General features: G+C 39.5%; 1 protein-coding gene across 10 annotated transcripts in view; it reads left to right on the forward strand.

Moving 5' to 3' along the window:
* ATG13 (autophagy related 13) overlaps positions 1-20,214 on the forward strand; it is a 43,483-nt gene that overhangs the window by 12,779 nt on the left and 10,490 nt on the right. For 9 of the 10 annotated variants that reach the window (XM_019656388.1, XM_019656391.1, XM_019656395.1 and 6 more), the window contains 9 exons: positions 7,308-7,389; positions 8,329-8,409; positions 8,857-8,976; positions 11,200-11,246; positions 12,199-12,339; positions 16,118-16,158; positions 16,872-16,968; positions 17,304-17,402; positions 18,351-18,444. In XM_019656388.1, the coding sequence (XP_019511933.1) occupies positions 7,321-7,389; positions 8,329-8,409; positions 8,857-8,976; positions 11,200-11,246; positions 12,199-12,339; positions 16,118-16,158; positions 16,872-16,968; positions 17,304-17,402; positions 18,351-18,444 (789 nt within the window). In that variant the 5' untranslated portion in view covers positions 7,308-7,320. The remainder of the gene's footprint in view (positions 1-7,307; positions 7,390-8,328; positions 8,410-8,856; positions 8,977-11,199; positions 11,247-12,198; positions 12,340-16,117; positions 16,159-16,871; positions 16,969-17,303; positions 17,403-18,350; positions 18,445-20,214) is intronic. The other variant, XM_019656393.1, reaches the window with a different exon arrangement.

Below are 20,214 nucleotides of genomic sequence, written 5' to 3' on the forward strand. Positions count from 1 at the left end.
CAGCGGTTCTCAACCTTCCTAATGCCGCGACCCCTTAATACAGTTCCTCATGTTGTGGTGACCCCCAACCATAAAATTATTTTCGTTGCTACTTTATGGCTGTAATTTTGCTACTGTTATGAATCATAATGTAAGTATCTTTTTGTTTTCCGATGATCTTAGGCGACCCCTGTGAAAGGGTCGTTCGACCCCCAAAGGGGTTGCAATCCACAGGTTGAGAACTGCTGATCTAGAAGATGATGTTGAAGAAAACTTTACCTATACCCTCATAGATTCCATAGCAGGGGGCCTGCAAATTAAACTGGCAAAAGACAGAGAAGCAAGAGAAAAGACAGTTTATTAATGCCTACAAAATGTATACCACAAGAGTGCTCAGTGATGAATAACTCAAAGACGTGGTTAGAATTTGGGATTTATATGCCTGATTTAGTAGGAGAAAGGAGCAGGGAGAAAAGGCTTTTATGGGAAGAACAAATATGCTTCTTTAGGAAAGACAAATAGGCCTTTAGGAGAACAAATGGGAGATAAGAAAGTTTGTGATCGTATTTGTTTATGTAGGTGCATCTTCACTGTGAAACTCCTCCAGAGAGGGGATTATGGTAGGTTTACCCTTGGTCCCTCTCTTGGGAGTAGAAGCCAACCTGTAATGGGAATTTATGGCAGTCCTCATTTCTTAGAAGTTTCTGCTTTTAGTTAGATAAGGGAAGCTTGAAGAAGGTTTCTACATCTGTTGAATCTCAAATGTCTTCATCTTAAAATAATCCTTATGCCATAGTGGCTTATTTTGGGATGGCATATCCCGATCCCCTTCAAAGGTAAAGTAACTAACCAAGTGAGTCTCTTCCAAATAAGAAATGAGACCCGGGTAAGGTGGTATCTGTGGAAATAAATATGCAGCAAATATACAGGATTTTGTATAAGCAGGAATTTGAAGGATTTAGTAACTGGCTAGTGTAGTAAAGGGCAGAAAAAAGCAAAAAATTCAATTGTAGATCATTTTTTAATGTTTGTACCAAATTTCCCTTTTATTCCTTAGCACTCAATGAAGGAATTTTGCAAAGAGCAAACCATAGGGTAAACCTTATGTTAACCTGAAGTTAAAAAGCTGAAATGAGAGGAAATAAGTGTTTATTTGGGATCAAAGAACTGCAACTCAGGGAACACAGATTCTGGCAGAAACCCAAATAGTGTCCTGATTACAGGGTAAAAGCAGGGTGTTTTTATGAGAAAAAGGAAAGGAATAATTACATGAAAAGAAGAAAAAAAAATCCTATTGGTACCGACAAACTGAGCTACTCTTGGCTATCCGTGCTTGGTTATTGATTCTGTCTCCAGATAGAAAGTCCATAATAGTCAGTCCTTGTGATCAGGATGTCAGCTTTTTTGCTGACTTTAAAAAAGAATGCTTATGAAACAATTGTGATTTAGCTCAGTGCAAAGGTTTGGCCTAGTCGGAAGTTTCAAGGAGCAAGGCAACCAATGCAGCTCCTCTGGAATGGCTGCTCCAGCTCTACTTAAAACTGGCTCCATTTATGTCATGTTTCTCACATACTGTAAAAAATGATAAATTAGGCCCTACGGGACGAAATGGCAAGCTCTAATGCCTGAGCGATAACTTTTTCCCCAGTGGAGACCTCCCCCCTTTTGGCTCAATAACTAATTCTAGTTACATAATCCTTTTAGTGCTTCCAGTGGTACAAAAGTCACAAGAGTCATTGTGCCATTATAATGTTTGCATTGGTAGATGCTCTGGTGGTGGGAACACAATTCCCCACTTCAGCTAAACTAAGGGCAGCCCAGTGCTCCAGCTCTATTCTTATCTCAGATCACTGCAGTGTTGCCTCAGAGCCAGGAACTGTTTAACCCTAAAAGGCCTTTCTATTTTTACTTTAACATTTGTTAGTGTTGTTCTTAACCAGAATTAGGAAGGTCTGAGGTGGTTATATGTTTCAGATGCTGTCAACATACAAATGAGAGGCCCCCAAAGATAAGTCCTTTACAATTTCTTTCAGCATCACTTCAGGCTTTCACCTGTTCTTGATCACAGTGGACTCCCCTGTGGCATCTTATTCTGACAGCTATTTCTTCTCACAGGTGTTTTATTTCTCCTTCATTGGTTTCTTCCCCCTCCCTATAAATTTACTCAGATATCCCTATCCTATAGGGAAAATCCTTTTAACAGAACAGCCTGAGCCTTTTTCCTGTCTCATTTATCAGAAGTAGCTGGATCCATTCCTCACTACCACTCTAAGAAACCATCCTTTCAGAGGTCATTGGCCACACAATGCCAAGTCCAGTGGCCTTTTTCTCACCTTTTGAGGATGAAGGAAACCAGAATATGTCACCCCAAAATATGCCTCTTTGACATAAAAATTACTTTGAGCTGAAGGCAATTAAGAAGCAGCAAATGCAGGAAAACCTCTCTCCACTGTCCTGTCTTTCTGTGTGAAGGCAGGATATCAATTCTTCTTTTCCTGGAGACAGGCTCCTGTTAGCCCAGAGAAGGCACCAGAGGAGTCTCCAAACACAGCTTACTCTATTAGTCTTCTCTGTATGCCTACCTCCCCATGGTTTATGGCCCTTGGATGCCTAAGACTGCTTTTGTCTTATCATTTGTCTACCAATTTGTTGTTTTTGTTGATGGTTTTCTATCAGGTGCACTGCTAAGCCACCAACTTTGAGTTATTTACGTTTATGTTTCTCCTGTGTGATTTGTGTTGCACTTGTTCCTAAGCTGTCTTTCTCTTGTTAATTTGTCTTTTTTTTAGAGTCCCAGATGAAAACCTAAGATGGGTAAAGTTTTGCCTCCTCCACAAGCACTTTATATTTTATCCCTTCAATCTTGAAACTGTTGTTTCCCTTCGATTTCAGTGAAAACTGCTCAGAAATCATTTTGCCTCCTATTTGTCTGATTAGTTCTTGCATTCCTCTTTAGGATTCTTTTATGCAGATATCCCCCTAGGGTCTTTGTTTTTTGTTTTTTTTTTCTATTCTCTCCCTTGCTGATTTCATCTACCGCTATAGTTTTAACTGTTTCTTCATTTTTAGAATATCCACTTCTGTCTCCTTTAACCTCAGTCTTAACTTTTTTCATTAGTTCCAAACATGGCATTTTCAGACAGGTCTTAAGGTGTTTCTAATTCAACCTATTAAAACTGGCTAAAAATAATGAACCTTCACCCTGAACTTAAACCACATATAGAAATTAATTTGCAATGGCTTGTGAATCTAAATGTGAAAGATAAACAATAATGCTTCTAGGAGAAAATGTAGACTATTTTTATGACTTTGAGATCAAAAAAGTTATTAGAAGGACACAAAAATGTGCTAACCATCAAAGGAAAAGTTAGTAAATTGGACTTATTAAAATCAAGAACCTTTGATCTTCAAAGGATGCCATAAGAGGCTACTACTCAGCAATGAAAAGAAATGAACTATCGACAAAGAACACAACATGGATGAATCTCAAATTAATTATACTGAGTGAAAGAAGCCAAACAAAGCATACGTGCTATATGATTTAATTTCTGTAAGACTTTAGAAAATGTGAATAGCAATCATAGTGATAAGAAGCAGATCGGGGCCGGCCAAGTGGCGCATTGGTTAAGAGCTGGCTTGGGACACCAGCTCTGAGCAGCAGGGCCCCAGTTCGGATCCCACATGGGGGCCAGTGACACTGCCCTCTACAGCTAAGATGGTGAACAACAGCTCGACCTGGAGCTGGGCTGCTGTGAGCCACTGGCATCGGCGGCGTAGGCTGCAGCCCCTGCTGCAGTGGGCTGCCATAAGCTACTGTGTGTGACCGGCAGCCAGTGTTAGTGGCTGGCAGGTGGTGTGAGCTGCCAAGAGCCGCCGTAAGCAGCCATCCAAAGGCCGGCGACCGATCTGCCTCACTCGGGAAGAACGCAATGATAATACCAACGTGGGCCAGTGAAGCGACATCCTCCACAACTAGACTGAAGAACAAAACAACAGCAACTTGTCTGTTTTCCTTCCCCTGATTCCCCAATGCTGTTCCCTCCCCCCAATTCCCCAATAAAACCTTAACAAAAAAACAGATCGGAGGTTGTGTAGGGATGGGGGATTGAGGAGGGGCTAGAGGGAAAGATTGCAAAAAAACATGAGGAAACTCATGTAATGGATATGTTTACTATTTTGTGATGATTATTTTACAGTTATATGTCCAAACTTATCAAGCCTTACACTTGCAATATATTTGTCAGTTACACCTCAAAGGCTGTTTTTAATGTGGAAATAAACAAAGACCATCCAAATGAGAACGGCTATTTATTTACAGCTTATGGCAGAGACTTGAAGGCAGGGAGACCAGTGAGAAACTTTATAGTAGAAAAAAGGGAAGGCTTCAGGTATGTTCTGATTTGGGGCTGTTGGCATGGGAAAGCTGCAGGTGGCCTAGCTACAAGTGGGGCATCCTACGGAACTGGTTAGGAGTACATATTTGATTTTCTCTGGTTGGTCCTACGTTGGAAACAGGCACAAAAAATTAAGGATGCTGTCGGTTATTAATTATTTTGGTGCCAGTTTTTACAAAGGTTATTGTTTGACTTCCTGGACTAGTTGATAGAGATAGTCTGACTTCCCTGACTGGTTACTGTAGATAGTAGGCTGACTTCTTGCACTAGTTAGTAGAGATAATTAGGTTGGTTTCCTGGGCTGGTTCCTACAGGTTGTGGGTCAGAGTTTTATTTTTATAAATGTAGCCTGGCCATTGTCCATTCATATATTCAGACTCTCATGAAAAGAAATGGAGTCCGTAAGAAAGGCAAACCACAGACCAGGAGAAGATATTTGCAGTACATATCCAACAAAGTGTTTATATTTGCTATGTATATATATATTTTTATTTTTTAAAGATTTTTATTGGGGAATCAGGGAAGGAGAACAGACAAGTTGCTGTCCTTTTGTTCTTCAGTCTAGTTGTCGAGGACATCGCTTCATTGACCCATGTTGGTATTATCATTGCACTCTTCCCGGCTGAGGCAGATCAGTCGCTGGCCACTGGACGGCTGCTCACGGTGGCTCTTGGCAGCTCACGCTGGCTGCCAGCTACTCACTGTAGCTTTACGGCAGCCCACTGCAGCTTCACTGCAGCCTACACTGTTGCCAGCGACTCATGGCAGCCCAGCTCCAGGTCGAGCTGTTGTTCATCATCTTAGCTGTACAGGGCAGCATCGCTGGTCCATGTGGGATCCGAACCAGGACCCTGGTGCTCAGAGCTGGCGTCCAAGCCAGCTCTTAACCAATGCACCACTCGGCCGGCCTACTACATGTATTTTTAAAACTCCTACAATTCAGTAAGAAAAAGACAACTTAATTTTTTAAATGGACAAAAGGCTTGAACTAGCACTTCACAAAAGAGGATATCCAAATAGCTAATAAACACATAAAAAGGTGCTAGCAAGGGGAAATGCAGTCATCATTTAATCATTAATTTAATCATTAACTGTTTAATGCAAATTAAGTGAGATACTACCTCATCCCTATCAGAATGGCTAAAATGAAAGAATTAGCAGGCCCAAGTGGTGGTGTGGATGTGGAGCAGCTGGAACTTGCATACCCTACTGGTGGGAGCGTACGAGAATATTGGTACAGATTCTGGGAAAACCGATTGACAGTGTCTATTAAAGCTAAACATATGTATACTCTATCACCCAACATTAACACCCATGGCTTTATGTCTGACAGCAGTGAGTTTTTATATCCACCAAAAGACTCATGCAAGAATATAACAGCTAAAAACAGGCGACAACCCAAATGTTTATCAACAATAGAATTTATAAATAGATTGTAGTATTTTGATACAATGGAATGCTACATAGCGATGAAAATGATTAAACTGCTACATGTCACATTATAAATGAATCTCACATACATAATGTTGAATAGAAGAAGCTACACACAAAAGAGTTAATACTACTTGATTCCATTTATAAGAAACTCAAAACAGACAAAACTAATCTATGATATAGAGGTCAGAATAATGGTTACTTTTCAGTGGGTTTCTTGACTGGGATTATTGGAAATGTTCTGTAACTTGATCTGTATTGTGGTTATAAGGGTGTATAGGTATAAAAATATTTATTGAGCTGTATACCTAAGATCTGTGCATTTCACTGCATGTATGTTATATACCTCAATAAAGAACGGGTTGGGTTTTTTTATATTTGTACTCATTCTTTCCTGTTTGAACGCTCTCCTTTGATGTACAGCTTTCCTTAAAACTAGCTCTCTCTCTAGTTTTTGGTTAACCAAAACCCTGTTAAACTTAAATCCTGTCAGCGTTCCTTTAGATTATCTCCCATCCATACTATTTCCAAATCGTGTCTGTACTAGAGTTTTAGCCTTAACCACAAGCCTGAATTATTGCCAAGGACCTAATTGGTTTCCCTGCTTTTCATACTGAAAACTATTCTGCAGTGTGCCAGCAAAGCTATCTTTCTAAAGCACCATTCAGATGATATTAGCACTTTGTGTTACTTCCTCTCCTCAAAAGCCTTGAGGGGGTGGCCATTTCTGGCATACTAGATGCAAATCAGGCACTAGCTCTGCTTTCAAGACTCGCGTGGTCTGGCCCCAACCGGCCATTCTCCTACCCCATCCATATACAGTCCTTTGGAAAATTGGATTACTTAATAGTTCCAAACTCATTTGGCTCTGTTGTTCATGCTCCTCTCTCAATAAATACTTCCTTCTTCATAGCAGCCTCATTTCAAACCATTTCAACCTGGGAGGGGGTGGGTTATGATGTGCTTCATGAAATCCACGAACCCCCTGAAATTATATCCAAACATTTCTATATATGTGCATTTTTCGGAAAAAGGGGCTTGTCTTGCCATTAGATTCTTCAAAAGCGGTTCATAACCCCCTCAAAGTTATACTGATTTAGTGGCCTTTTGAAGGAATGTAAATTAACTCATTTTATGTTTTAACAAAGTTTTTGGTTTATTAAAACTTAGTTCTCAATATGTTGGGTAATACAACATTTTTTTGAATAAATAAGTTATATTTAAAGCTCTAAGTTTCAGATTCAGCTAAAATGGTGGCTTGTCCTATTCATTTTTTAGGTCTCCAAATTTAGCTCCTTGTGTGGAGTTTATTTTCCTCAAAAGGTAGTACCATAATATTTTTCACTTTGGTATCTTTAGGTAGGGGAGGAGGTTTTTCCCCCCCTCCTATGTGACTATTCATACAGCTAGTAGACAGTACCTTCTCTGTGTGCTCTAATCTAGCAATCCCTTTTAAAAGATATTATTCAGCTTTTTTCCCCCTTTTTTTCCCTCTTTTAGATTCCTGTAGGCAATGGAAACTGATCTGAATTCCCAGGACAGAAAGGACCTGGACAAGTTCATTAAATTTTTTGCCCTCAAGGTAATATATTCATTCTCTTGAGCCTAGAGCTGTTAGAAATAACTTCCGTGCTTCTCCCTTTTTGGAAATATAGCATAACAGCTTGTAGCTTGCCCATTTTAAGGAATACTTCTGTCTGTTGTAAACCAAACTGTGAAGTTTGGGGGTGGTACTGGGGGTGTAACTAAAAAGTAGCTTCCAATTTTCCACAGCTACTTGTTCAAAAATTTTTTTGCAAGGCTGTTTGCAGAAATGTCAAACTATCACGCCAGGTTATTGGCACAGTGTGTTCCCTTGGGGCGGGAACAAAGACTGTGGACTGGAACGGACAGCATTTCGGGCATCTTTCCCCAAGCATCAACTAACTCTGAAATGTCTCACTTTTCATTTATTGTTCCATTCTGGGTGAAGAGGGATTCAAACTGAATTTCGAATGCTTTAGAAGTTATATTTTCCTTATCTGAAAGTCGTTTCTACCTCTATCACTCCTTCTCAATCCATGCAGTAGATTCTGGTTGTAAAATTAGTTGGAAGACTTCTGCCATATGGGCCAAAAGATATGAATAATTATGGAATCCTTGGTTTAAATCTACTATGATTACATAAGTGTATGACAATGAATATTTAAACCTACGGTTGGACTTGTTTCTTTATGAAAAGTTGGAGCCACTATGTGCGGCTTACTTTCTGCCATGTTAAAATATTACAGATTCCAGGCCCCCAAACTGTAATTCCTCTAATTGGTTGACACTGTGTCCTCAGGAATATTTACAGTGTTCTTTTTGTGTAGTGGTTTTTCTTTTTTTCCTATCTTTTTTTGAATGTTTTAATTTCTTAAAGCATCGTTAGGATCATTGGCATCTTTTAAATTCTGCATTTGGAGGTTTTAATCCTGATTGGGAGCCAAATCAATTTAAGACTTTTCATCTTTGATTTTTTTTGTTTGTTTGCTTTTTTTAGACTGTTCAAGTGATTGTCCAGGCTCGACTTGGTGAAAAGATTTGTACTCGTTCATCTTCATCCCCAACGGGTTCAGACTGGGTAAAATTCCTATTCTTTGCTAAGGGGTATATTGTGGTGTTTGTTACAAGGAATCACAGTGCAGTAATAGGAATGCCATTTATAGTATTACTAAATCATAACAAAGTATCTAATTCCATTTGGTCCATTCACTTGGAAAGGATGTTCTTCATCAAATGTTAGTCCTAGGCTTATTTGGTTCTTGGCTTTCTGCTGTAATAGGTGAAAAGCTTAGTTTTTAGAAAACAAAAATGTCTTTTTACCTAATCTTTGCAATAGGTCATTAGCATTTTCAACCTGAGTTTTGGGGCTTTGATGCAAAATATCTCTTATGGGGAAAGAAGAAGTGAATAAATGTCCTTAATTAGTCAAAGCAATGCCTGCATTACCCAACATACAGTCTGACTACTTTATGTTCCCATAATGTTCCATGTGCGTTTTTTACACAAAGTCCCTTTTGTTTTCTAGTTCAATTTAGCAATCAAAGACATCCCAGAGGTTACACATGAAGCAAAGAAAGCGCTGGCAGGGCAGCTGCCTGCCGTCGGGAGATCTATGTGTGTGGAGATCTCCCTCAAGACTTCTGAGGTGAGGCTATAGCCAGGATGCTGTTTTAACTTGGCACTCAAAGCTCTTTACACCCTGGTTCCAACTCAGCCCTACTCCTGCCTCTTCCCTCTCTGAACTTCTTGTCATTCTCTGAGGAGGTCATGGTTTTTGTACTTATTTGTCCAGCTACTTGGAAGGAGCTCTTCACCCTCATCTGCATATATACCTACATGTAACACCCTTCAAGACTCACATACTCTAGAAAATCTCCCCCTTCTAGAGGGAGGGCTAACTATTTTCTTTAGATTTTCCATGTGCTTTGTTTATATTTGTTTCTAGGGTATAACTTCCTGTATTGTGATTTTAAAAACATTTTTTGTGCTCACCTTATCCATGTTAGGATTGAGGCATGTATTGTTACTTGTATGTTTATTAATCTATTTCCACTATGAGACTGTGAGGCTGCATGGTATAATGAAAGGCAGATGGAGCCTGGAGCTTCACAGATACAAGTTCAAGTTCAGGTCCCAGCTGAGTGACTTTGGCCAAATTACTTAATCCCACCCTTACCAACACCACCAAACTAACATGACACTTCACAGTCTTGCAGGGCTGCAATATTTTCATATGTAATCCTTATTTGTAAAGCGGCTAACAATCACATATAGTAGGCGATCATTACATGTTTCTGTTCATACTTAACACTGTTATTTTGGAGGTCAGCAGCTACGCCACATCTTAATTATCTTTGTAGTTCTTCAAATTCTTTTTGAAATGAGGCAGGATGCAAATAATCATCTCTGTGCCTGACACAGTGCCTGGGATGGCACTTAGTAGGTTTTCACTGAATTTTGTTGAATGAATACTGTCACTGCTTATTCCATGGAAACTATAGCATCAAATAAAACAAAACTTCCTATTCTTCTTTATTGAATTACCAGTTTATACTCTATATTATTTTCCTTAGTGATCTATAGGGAGCCTAAAAGGAATCCTAGAACTCTTTCCTCTCCCAGGTATCTGTGAAATCTGACTATTAACTGTTGCGCTTGCCCTGGAGAAACCACACCAACTTCTCTGGGATACTTCCCTCTTGTCCACTCATTCCTTGATTTTTTTTTGGGGGGGGGGAATTCAAACTTCATGTCATTCAGAAATGACAGTATATATAATGAGAATGCTATATATGAAGGATACATATTTAAATTTTATTTAGAACAAGTAAAGTTCTGTATTCCACAAACTAACCCCAGCTTACTCCCAAACCTAAAAGAATAGCCCTGTTCAACTGATTAATAAAAAGGTTACTTGTGTTCAAAGGTATGTGACTATTCTCACTAAGTGACACATTGGAGTGTTACAGGGTTGGGGATTCTGGCCTTAGTCTTTTCTTTTTCTTTCCCACCCACTAGACTAAGTCTGTTCAGAGTAACACAGAGAAAGACTGAATAGTTTGGCTGAAGACATCATACAGCTAAAAAATTTTTTAAGTAAGGAGCTTGTTAAGGTATTCTTTTTTTTTTTTTTAAGCTGAGCCATCCTGCCACCTGTTGGCAGCTCAGCGGCTGCTCAGCTCAGGCTGGGAATCAAACCGCTGTTGCTCAGAGCTCAAACTCTTGAGCGAGCTCTTAACCAACTGAGCCACTCAGCCGGCCCTAAGGTATTCTTAAATTGTGGGTGTCACCTAAAAATACCCCTGTAGAATTGGAGGGAAGGGCTCTCTCCATCATTGGAAGTGTCGGCCTTTCTAAAAAGTAATTTGGATATACATAGCAAAAGTCTTTGAAGCATCATGAATACTCTTGGATCTAATAATTCTAATTTGGAAATTTGCCTTAAGATACATGCAAAGTTTTAGTCTCAAGGCTGTTTATCACAATGTTGTTTGTAGTAGTGAAAAATTAGAAATAACCTGCATGTCCAAGCATAGGGGTGCTGATTGGATAAAATGATGGCCATGTAGTAAAATACTATGCAACCATTAAAAATATTGCAAAATTTTAAATATAAGGAAAATTCCATGTTGTATTTATTAATTAAAAAAAAAACTTAGTGATGAAAATAGTATTGATAGTATAATCTCACTTTTATTTAGAAAAGTGGATGATTGGTTTATAAATTGATACTTTTCTGCTTATTTATACTTTCTAATATATTTTATTAGAATGAGTGTATAGTCATTCTAATGACTGTATAGTGCTTTGTAATAAGAACAAAGAAAATAAAAAACCCTGAAATATCTTTCATTTGTACCATCTACAGGGAGATTCCATGGAGCTAGAAATTTGGTGTCTTGAAATGAATGAAAAGTAAGTGCTCTGTCTTAGGATCCTTGGTTGTGGTAGCTGAGGATAAAGCAGATGACATAGTGTGAAAAGCAGGGCTTTGTTTTCGGTCATGGAGAGTGTTCTGACCACTTAACAAAACCAAGAGGTCTTTGCTACAATTTGCTTCATGCTTGGCTTCCAGCCGAGGCACAGAGATGACCTTCAGAGGGAGTGTCGGTTCAGAGAGACTCAGATGCCACAGGGAAAGGAGCAGAGAGAAAGCTGAAAAGGGTTTGTTGTTTTCCCACAGTACAGATAGTTCTCTGATTAAACCCTTTGGGAACTCTTGTAACATGACTACTCTATTTTCTCTCTTTTCTGTGTGGCAGACATCCAATAAGATTTCCCCTCACTATTCCTTTTTACACACTGTGTTGGTCATGGATTCGAAATGCATGTTATTTCGCCTCCATTTTCTTCTTTCAAGGCAGATTAGCTTACTTCCTGCCTAAGTTTCAGTTTTCAAGAAGAGCATACATATAGAAAAATTGAGGAAATAGCAACTTATCAAAAGAAAAATTTTAGTAATAAGTATATATAGTGTGGGCATTTTTTAAAAAATAGACAGCAATTTGCCAGTCCAAAATTCTAGTACCAAACAGACTTTCCTTCAGATTTCTTGTATAGAAGTAGACAGCTCATAAGATAATACATTGAAATTATGTGTGCACCTTCAGTAATATAATTGCAACGTTGAATTACTGTTTTTAAGTGTGTTACTTTATTTCTTAGATAACTGCTTCAAAGCTAGAAAATATATTGGGTGCCTTTTAGTGCCTATCTCCCTGTGCGTTAGAATTTATGAATAATGCTAATAAATTAATATTAGTGACTAGATGGAAAATAACTAATATCTCTATATCTATTGCATTTCCGTTCTTTGTTAGGCATTAGTTGAATAGGAGAATGCTGATAGTGTCTGTGTGCTCCGCAGGTGTGATAAAGAAATCAAAGTTTCCTACACGGTGTACAACAGACTGTCGCTGCTGCTGAAGTCTCTCCTTGCTATAACTAGGGTGACACCAGCTTACAGACTCTCCAGAAAACAAGGGCATGAATATGTCATATTGTACAGGTAAACAGTATGGCTGCTCACCTGCTTGATGTACTCGTTAGCCTCGTCGCTTTGCATAGTGTCTAACTGTCATTCAGATGTTCTTCATGCACCCTGTGATTAATTTTTGGACAGATGGTTGGATAGTTGATGCTTATAGCTTCACTGTGATTATCTGTCCATCCTCCCTTGTGAACCTCAGCTTTCCAAAGCTACCAAGTTCTTTGTCCTTTTGTTTGTGCACAGTCATGATTCCTATGGAATGGATTTTGAGGTCCTCCTGATACACATCTCAAAGCTGAAAAAGGAGCTTAAGACTAAAAAAAATAGGCTCTCCTAGGAAGATTCCACAGCCTTCTATATTCCAGAGTTAATTAAAACTTTTTATCTAACAAACTGCTAATTCAATTTGTTTTTAGTCGTCATTTGTGGATATGAAGAACTGCCAGTATTTATCTTGGCATATTTTACTTCAACACATATTTATTGAGTGCCTATTTAAAGTAAGCATTGTCCTAGGCCCAAGGAAGAACTGTACAGAGGCCCTGCCCTTTGAGTGTTTCTAATCTAATGGGAGGAACAGTTTGGTACATGCATAATTATAATAAAAAGCAGGATTTGAAAACTTCACAGCAGTATCAGGGAAAAAGTACTGGGAAAACACAGGAAGGGAAAGTTTGTTCTGGGTGGGAGAAACCAGACAGGCTTCATGGAAGGAGTGGCTTTTGAGATAGACCTTGAGGGCTGGCCGAGTGGCTCAGTTGGTTAAGAGCTCGCTCAAGAGTGTGAGCTCAGAGTAACAGGGGTTCCAGTCCCAGCCCCAGCCCGAGCTGAGCTGCCAACAGGTGGCAGGATGGCTCAGCTAAAAAAAAAAAAAGACCTTGAGGCTGAGAATTTTAGCGGTAGAATTGAGAGAGAAAGATCATTCCGGTGGGGAGTACAACAGATGGCAAGGCATAGACGTGGAGGCAGGGTAATGAGCTGTACTCAAGTGCCCAGTGGGTCAGGGTGGTGGTATAGAGAGTACATAGGGAATTGTGAGAGCAGAGCATGGAAAGCTAGACCTTAAATCATTCAAGACTCTTTTCTTTCTTACTAGTCATGAGCCATTGGTTTTAGCCTTTGGTTTACCTGTATAGAGCTGATTTTGAGAAGTTAGTATAGCAGGATGGAAGGACTAAGGATTAGAGACTTAACAAGTTCTGTTGAAACAATCTAGTTACTGAGAATAATCAAGTTATTCTTTAACTTTCTTAGCAGTAACCTAGCAACCCTACCCATGTTTATTTTTCCAAGTTTTTAATACATTTTTGCAGTCTTCTCTGTAGCCTTCCTAGGTTTCACATTCAGTATTCCATTTGAAGACTACTAGACTTTTATTCAGATGTACAGAAAGATTCCTTTCTAACTCTTACCTCTCATTGACCTATGCTAAGTCCCCTTCAGTTGGTTTTTTTAATAAGTAGCCCTACCACACTGCTAGGCATTAACTTAGTTAACTGGGACCCTGTTCCTTTTTTGTTTTTTTGTTTTGTTTTTACCCTAGTCCTTTTCATACCAGTGTTTAAAGTCTTTCTTGCTTCTGTATCTCTGGAGTAACACAGTATTTATTACTCACTGTGTGTTTATCATTTAGGAGTGCTTTTAGATGCAAATAACTATGGTTTAAACCATAGAAAAGTGGGTGATCCCAGAGGTAGATGTGGCTCCTTTTTTTTTTTCTTTTATGCTATTGTTAACAGGTAACACTACAGCCTCATACCATTAAAGAATAGCCTTGTCTTTTTTTTAGCTATATTATTTTTTTCCTTGATCCTGTAGATTTGATCATGTCACTGGAGAATTATGTTGCTATAAAAACTCATTCTGAATTTGCCATTCATCAAGACTGAATTAATGTTTTATTTTCTACTCTCTGTGAAGAAAACTTGTGCTTAGCACCCGAATAGCATAAAGAGTATAGCCAAGGAAAAGTTTAGTATGATTAGGTTATTTTAAGTACTGTACCAACATTCAGATTATAGTGAGCTTTTGATTAGAAGGTGTCTAGCAAAATCTATTTTGGCAACACTTCATTAACATCATTTCTGTATTACTTTATGGCAGGAGTCAGCACACTGGCCAGCAGACCATCTGCTTGTTTTTATAGTTATTTTAGAACATAACCATTCCATTAGTTTATGTATTATCATTGGCTACTTTTGCAAGACAATAACACAAGATACGCAGTTGCCACAGATCATATGACCCGCAAGCCTAAAATATTTACTATTTAATCCTTTTAACTCCTAGTAAGCTCGCTAACTCCTGCTTTATAGTGCCCGTCACTTCGTGCATGTATTTCAGATATTTATATACATTTCTTTTGTCCCAAACCAGGCTATAATCTGTGAGACCTGGGATCCTGATTTATCCTGACTCTCATCCCTAACTTATCCTTATCTCAACCCTAACACCTAACCATAAGGCCTTGTATATTGTTGGAGTTCAGCTTTTATTGAACAAACACATGTATATGTTTAATTCTTAACAATCTTACTTGAAAAAATATAAAAATATATTTTAACTGTTTTGTAATTCAGATTTTTAGCTAATATAGACTGGCCTTCTGAGGGAGACTCGTGGAAAGGCTCCACTATGTTTATATTTTTATATTTTCTGAAGAGTCTTACCTAATTATTCTACGGTATAAAAGATGTTCTAGTTTCTTAACCAATTTACTTTGGAATGACTTGTGACAAACAGAGAGCTTCCCTTAATTGAAGACCACTCTTCAAAATCTAGTGCATTCTGTTGCATATTTGAAAATTGCCAAGAGAGTAGATCTTTTTTTTTTTTGTTTTAAAGATTTTATTGGGGAATTGGGGGAGGGAACAGCATTGGGGAATTGGGGGAAGGGGAACAGACAAGTTGCGGTCCTTTTGTTCTTCAGTCTAGTTGTGGAGGACGTTGCTTCACTGGCCCGTGTTGGTATTATCATTGTGCTCTTCCCGGGTGAGGCAGATCGGTCACTGGCTCATGGCAGCTCACGCTGACTGCCAGCCACTCACGGTAGCTTACAGCAGCCCACTGCAGCCCCGCTGCAGCCTACGCCATTTCCGGCGACTCATGGCAGCCCAGCTCCAGGTCGAGCTGTTGTTCACCATCTTAGCTGTAGAGGGCACAGTGTCACTGGCCCATGTGGGATCCAAACCACAGCCCTGCTGCTCAGAGCTTGCACTTCCAAACCAATTCTTAACCAACGAGCTACTTGGCCAGCCCAAGAGAGTGGATCTTAAAATTTTTCATTACAAGAAAAAAAATTCTTTAACTCTTTATGGCAATAGATGTTAACTACACTTATTGTGGTAATCACGTTGCAATACATACAAATAACGAATCATTATGTTGTACGCCTGAAACTAATGTTGTATGTCAATTATACTTCAATTAAAAGAAAACTAGTACTTTCTAATAGTAGTCCCAGATCTATTTGCCAATTTTATTTAAATATTCTTTATTTCCTGGTGGGTATACTTTAGAAACACATTGCAGGAGTGGGAAGAAGAAACTTAAATAGCAGTTTCCACTTATTTTCCTCATTTTCTAACCAGTCCTCTCCATATATATTCCCTTGCCTGCAGCTTAATTGAAGTAATATCATTATTGAAGTAGTACCATTATTGCTTTGTTAGGAGAGGTGTTCTTGCAGATAAGAAAAGAAGGCTTTGTTTTGTTTATTTCGTTTCTAGGTGTTTTGGCTATAAAGGCCTTTACAATAAAGAGTCAGGTAACATTTCCTTTTCTTTCTTCCCTACAGGATCTATTTTGGGGAAGTTCAGCTGAATGGTTTAGGAGAAGGTATGTATCAAGGTTGAAAAACATTTATAATGTTAAGCACTCTCCTGACTTCAGAGATGGGCTTGGGTACAGCCTGTAATAATAACATGCAACTTGTGATTTTAATACGTATGATATGAGTAAGGAAAAGACAGGTAGACAGTCCAAAGAGATGCCAGGGAACAACTGAATAATTTCCCCGAAATTCCAGTATGACTCTTTATACAATTGTTTGTTTTCTAATTTCGTACAAAATTAGGAAACATTAAATGTCTCTGATGAGCATCAGTTTTGAAAAATTGGAAAGGAAACCAAGAAAGCCAGGAAGTTTGGTTGGAAGTATCATCTGCAAGACCCTGGCTTTTTCCCATACATTTAAGTTGTTTGTGTGACAAACTCCTAGTGCCCCTGTGCTGTCTCATTGGGCATGTGACACATCTGGGCAGGGTTGGTTAGGACTTGCTTAAGCTTTAGGATTAACAATTGTTTTACCTCTTTGAAGGTAATTTTATTTGGAAATAGAATGCTGTTTCCCCTGATAAAATTAGGTCAACATAGAATTAATTGAAAGAAAAAAATAGCACATGGGTGCACACACAAAATTGAAACTGCTGCATTCAGGGTGCTAGGCAGATAATGCCAGAGATTTTATAGGCTGAATGATTTAAGGGAAGACAGACTGGGGACAGTGTTGGTATTCTCTGAAAAAAGAGCTAATTATTTATCTCTTCTAGGTTTCCAGACAGTTCGTGTTGGGACAGTGGGTACCCCTGTGGGCACCATCACTCTTTCTTGTGCCTACAGAATTAACTTGGCATTCATGTCCACCAGGTGAGGAAAGAGCATTGGAATCCAAAATAACTCTTCCAAGGATAATAAAGCTTTTTTCGCCCAAGCTCCATGGCTAAGCTTACAGTTCAGCTTTGCCATTGCTGAAATCAGTTCCCTTCTGAAGAATAAAATCGAGAGCGAGCCCAGTTTCCAGATGGAGAATCTGAATGTCCCAGAGCCAACAATGTAGAGATGGTGGTTTATAGTTCGGAATGCAATAGTTAAGGCTCTGGTGGTTCCTGCTGCTAGATATTAGGTGAGGGGTCCTCTGAGGACTTCAGGGGGCGCTGGCAAGGCATGCTAACAAATATTGCAATCTGCTTATTGCATTACAGGCAATTTGAGAGGACCCCACCTATCATGGGGATTATCATTGATCACTTTGTGGACCGTCCCTATCCCAGCTCCTCGCCCATGCACCCCTGTAATTACAGGTGAGGAATGTGAAAGGCACTTTCCCAAATTGCAGCTAGGCAGAAGCATCCATCTTGCAGAGGTACATAGAGCACCTTCATCAGCACTCACTGATGGGCAGGAGGTAGTGATGGAGGAGACCCCACAAGAAGAGAATACAGTGGCTAGCTTCCCTTCTTGCTGCTGCCTGTAAGGTATACCAACACCTGGGGTACACAGAATGTCTCAGAAAATTCTTGGAATTTGATTTTATTTTACTTAGAGGCTACAAGAGTGACAGTAATTTATGGCATGCCCTTTGTAAATTACATGGTTTTCAGGTTGCCATTGGCACAATTAATTTATACATCAGAATCAAACATCTCCAAGCCTTGGTCCCAGAAAACAGTATTCTCTAGAGCAGTGGTTCTCAACCTTTCACAGGAGTCGCCTAAGACCATCGGAAAACACATATTTTCGATGGTCTTAGGAACCGAGACACCGCTCCTCTATCCGTCTCCAGGCCCACATGCAGATACGCCCACATACGAGTACCTGGTGACCCCTGTGAACAGGTCGTTCGACCCCCAAAGGGGTTGAGAACCACTGCTCTAGAGCTTGGGGTAGCTGTGTGTCAGGAAGGACTTGTGGAGTTGGATAGGTTTGTCTCTGCAGTCTAGACTTTTGTTTCACTGCACTCTGTGGCTGACAGTTCTTTGGACTTAACACTGACCAGGCTTAGAAAACACTCTCAAATCATATGTCAGGTAAGATGTTGGGGTTTAAACAAAAAGCCATTTTCAACCTCTAGATGCTGCTCTCTGGAAATGTTTGAAATTATGAGGGACTCAGCATAGCTCTCTTGTGGTGAAGAACTCTGCCTGAAACAGTTGTCACAACTTGCATCCTTATCTAACCTCCCTGTTTTCCTTTCTAGAATTGACTGCCATCGCCATAAAAACTCATGATTTCTTTTCCCCTCACTATAGAACCACTGGTGAGGACACTGGAGTAACATATCCTTCTGTGGAAGATTCTCAAGAAGTGTGTACCACCTCTTTTTCCACCTCCCCTCCGTCCCAGGTAGGGGGAAGTGGGTTCTGGGGTGGTGGTAGTTATTTGGTACACACATGGGCCTTGTGAAGTGGTGTCAAAATTTATAGTTTCTTTTGGTAGTGGTGGTGATTGTTCTGAGGGGAGTTCTTTTGAGGGCTGAAGGAGAACCTTCTTATCCAGCAGGTAATATTGCAATGTTTCTAGTGTAACCATTCTTAACCCACAAGATTACACGTCACCTTTACCTTGCTTGGGACATCTTAAAATTCCCTAGAAAATCAGTCAGAGAATTGCATGTGCATTCTCATACCAGAGAGCTACTCTAACCTATACTTGTTGATTTGGTGGCTACTTCTTGTTTGAAGTGGTAAATATGGTTCCTAATAAAAGAAGAAGCGCAAAAGGAGCCAATAATTGTTTAGCATAAAATGCCAGTAAGAAACCAACAGTGCAGTTTTTCTTAATAGTTGACACCGATTTCTGCCTATCTGCATTCTCTATCTGGACATCTTTAACCATTAACTTTTCCACTTGAGTCCGTCTTCGGTGTCGAACTGAATTTCATTAAAACATAGGCTCCAAGCAATGTTCTCAGCTTCCCAAGAGGAAGCGCTTGTGGCCTTGTTGTATAATGTACATGGTACTGAGACTGCTTCAGCTAAGGAATCATTTTGGCCAGCTGACTGGATTTCGGGGCGCATTTCTCCCCTTCCACCCTGAGTCATTCAGCTTCTGCCTCATTGCCTGCGGATCCCTGCTGTACCTGCCCATCGTCTCTGCTACTCCCTCCTCTTTGACTTTCACTTGAGACAGTTTCTTCTAGACCGATTCAGTTCTGCTTTCCTTTAAATTAACCCCAGATTATCCATTTTCACCATCTTATTTTGGGGACCTAGCAAATTAATTAGCTATCCACAAGTTTTTATTTCCTATGTTTTTTAAATTAAGAAAGAATTTAAATTTATTCCAGCCTGGGTTGTTAGGAGATACTGGATTAAAATTATGGTTCTGTTTCAAGAGCAGAATTTAGGCACAAAAGCAAACAATGTGTATGGAGGACATTACAAAATGGATGGATCACTATTATTTCTGTTGTCCCAATTTAGTTAAAGAGGTTTTTGTTGTAAAGTCACCTAGATGGTTTGCTTTGAGGGTGTGGGGCGTGTTCCCCTCCCCCCACTAATATACGTACTCATGAGCATTGCCACTGCCCTGAGAAGGGTAGCTTTTGGGACACTTACTGACAGAACAATACTGACCCCAAAAAGTCGGGAAAGCCCACTTTCTTAATAGTGGGAGCATATGAGTGAGAGCAAATTAATTTTTAAATGGTCAAAATGTGAATATGTCAAGTTTAATGTTCATTAAACAGTTTTGTTTTACAAGTAATAAATTCATGAACAATAAGGATGTGACTTGGGAGATAAAAGGGAAGGTGCAGCTGGGCCTTAACAAGTCTATTTGTCTCTTTCGCTGATACAGTGGAAATTTGACCCAACTCCAAAAGTAAAGGGAAGCTAAGTCATTTCTGCACCTGATGTTTGCATAAAAGTTTGCCAGCCTGTGTAAAGAGAGCCTATCTTTTTCATGGTGTCAGATGCCTGCTGTGTCTTGTCACAGTTTAAAAGTAGATCACATCAAGATCTTATCGAGCACCCAGAGGGTGAGCCCTGCTCCTACCCCTGGGCACCTCTAATCAAAGCTGCTACAGTTTGGTGCAGAAATACTCATTTTGAACAGAGAGAGAAAATCATTTGCCATCAGGTCATCTCATTCCTGTAAAAACTGAAATAGTTT

Source organism: Hipposideros armiger, unplaced genomic scaffold (assembly GCF_001890085.2).
Source record: "Hipposideros armiger isolate ML-2016 unplaced genomic scaffold, ASM189008v1 scaffold_258, whole genome shotgun sequence".
NCBI lineage: Eukaryota > Metazoa > Chordata > Mammalia > Chiroptera > Hipposideridae > Hipposideros > Hipposideros armiger.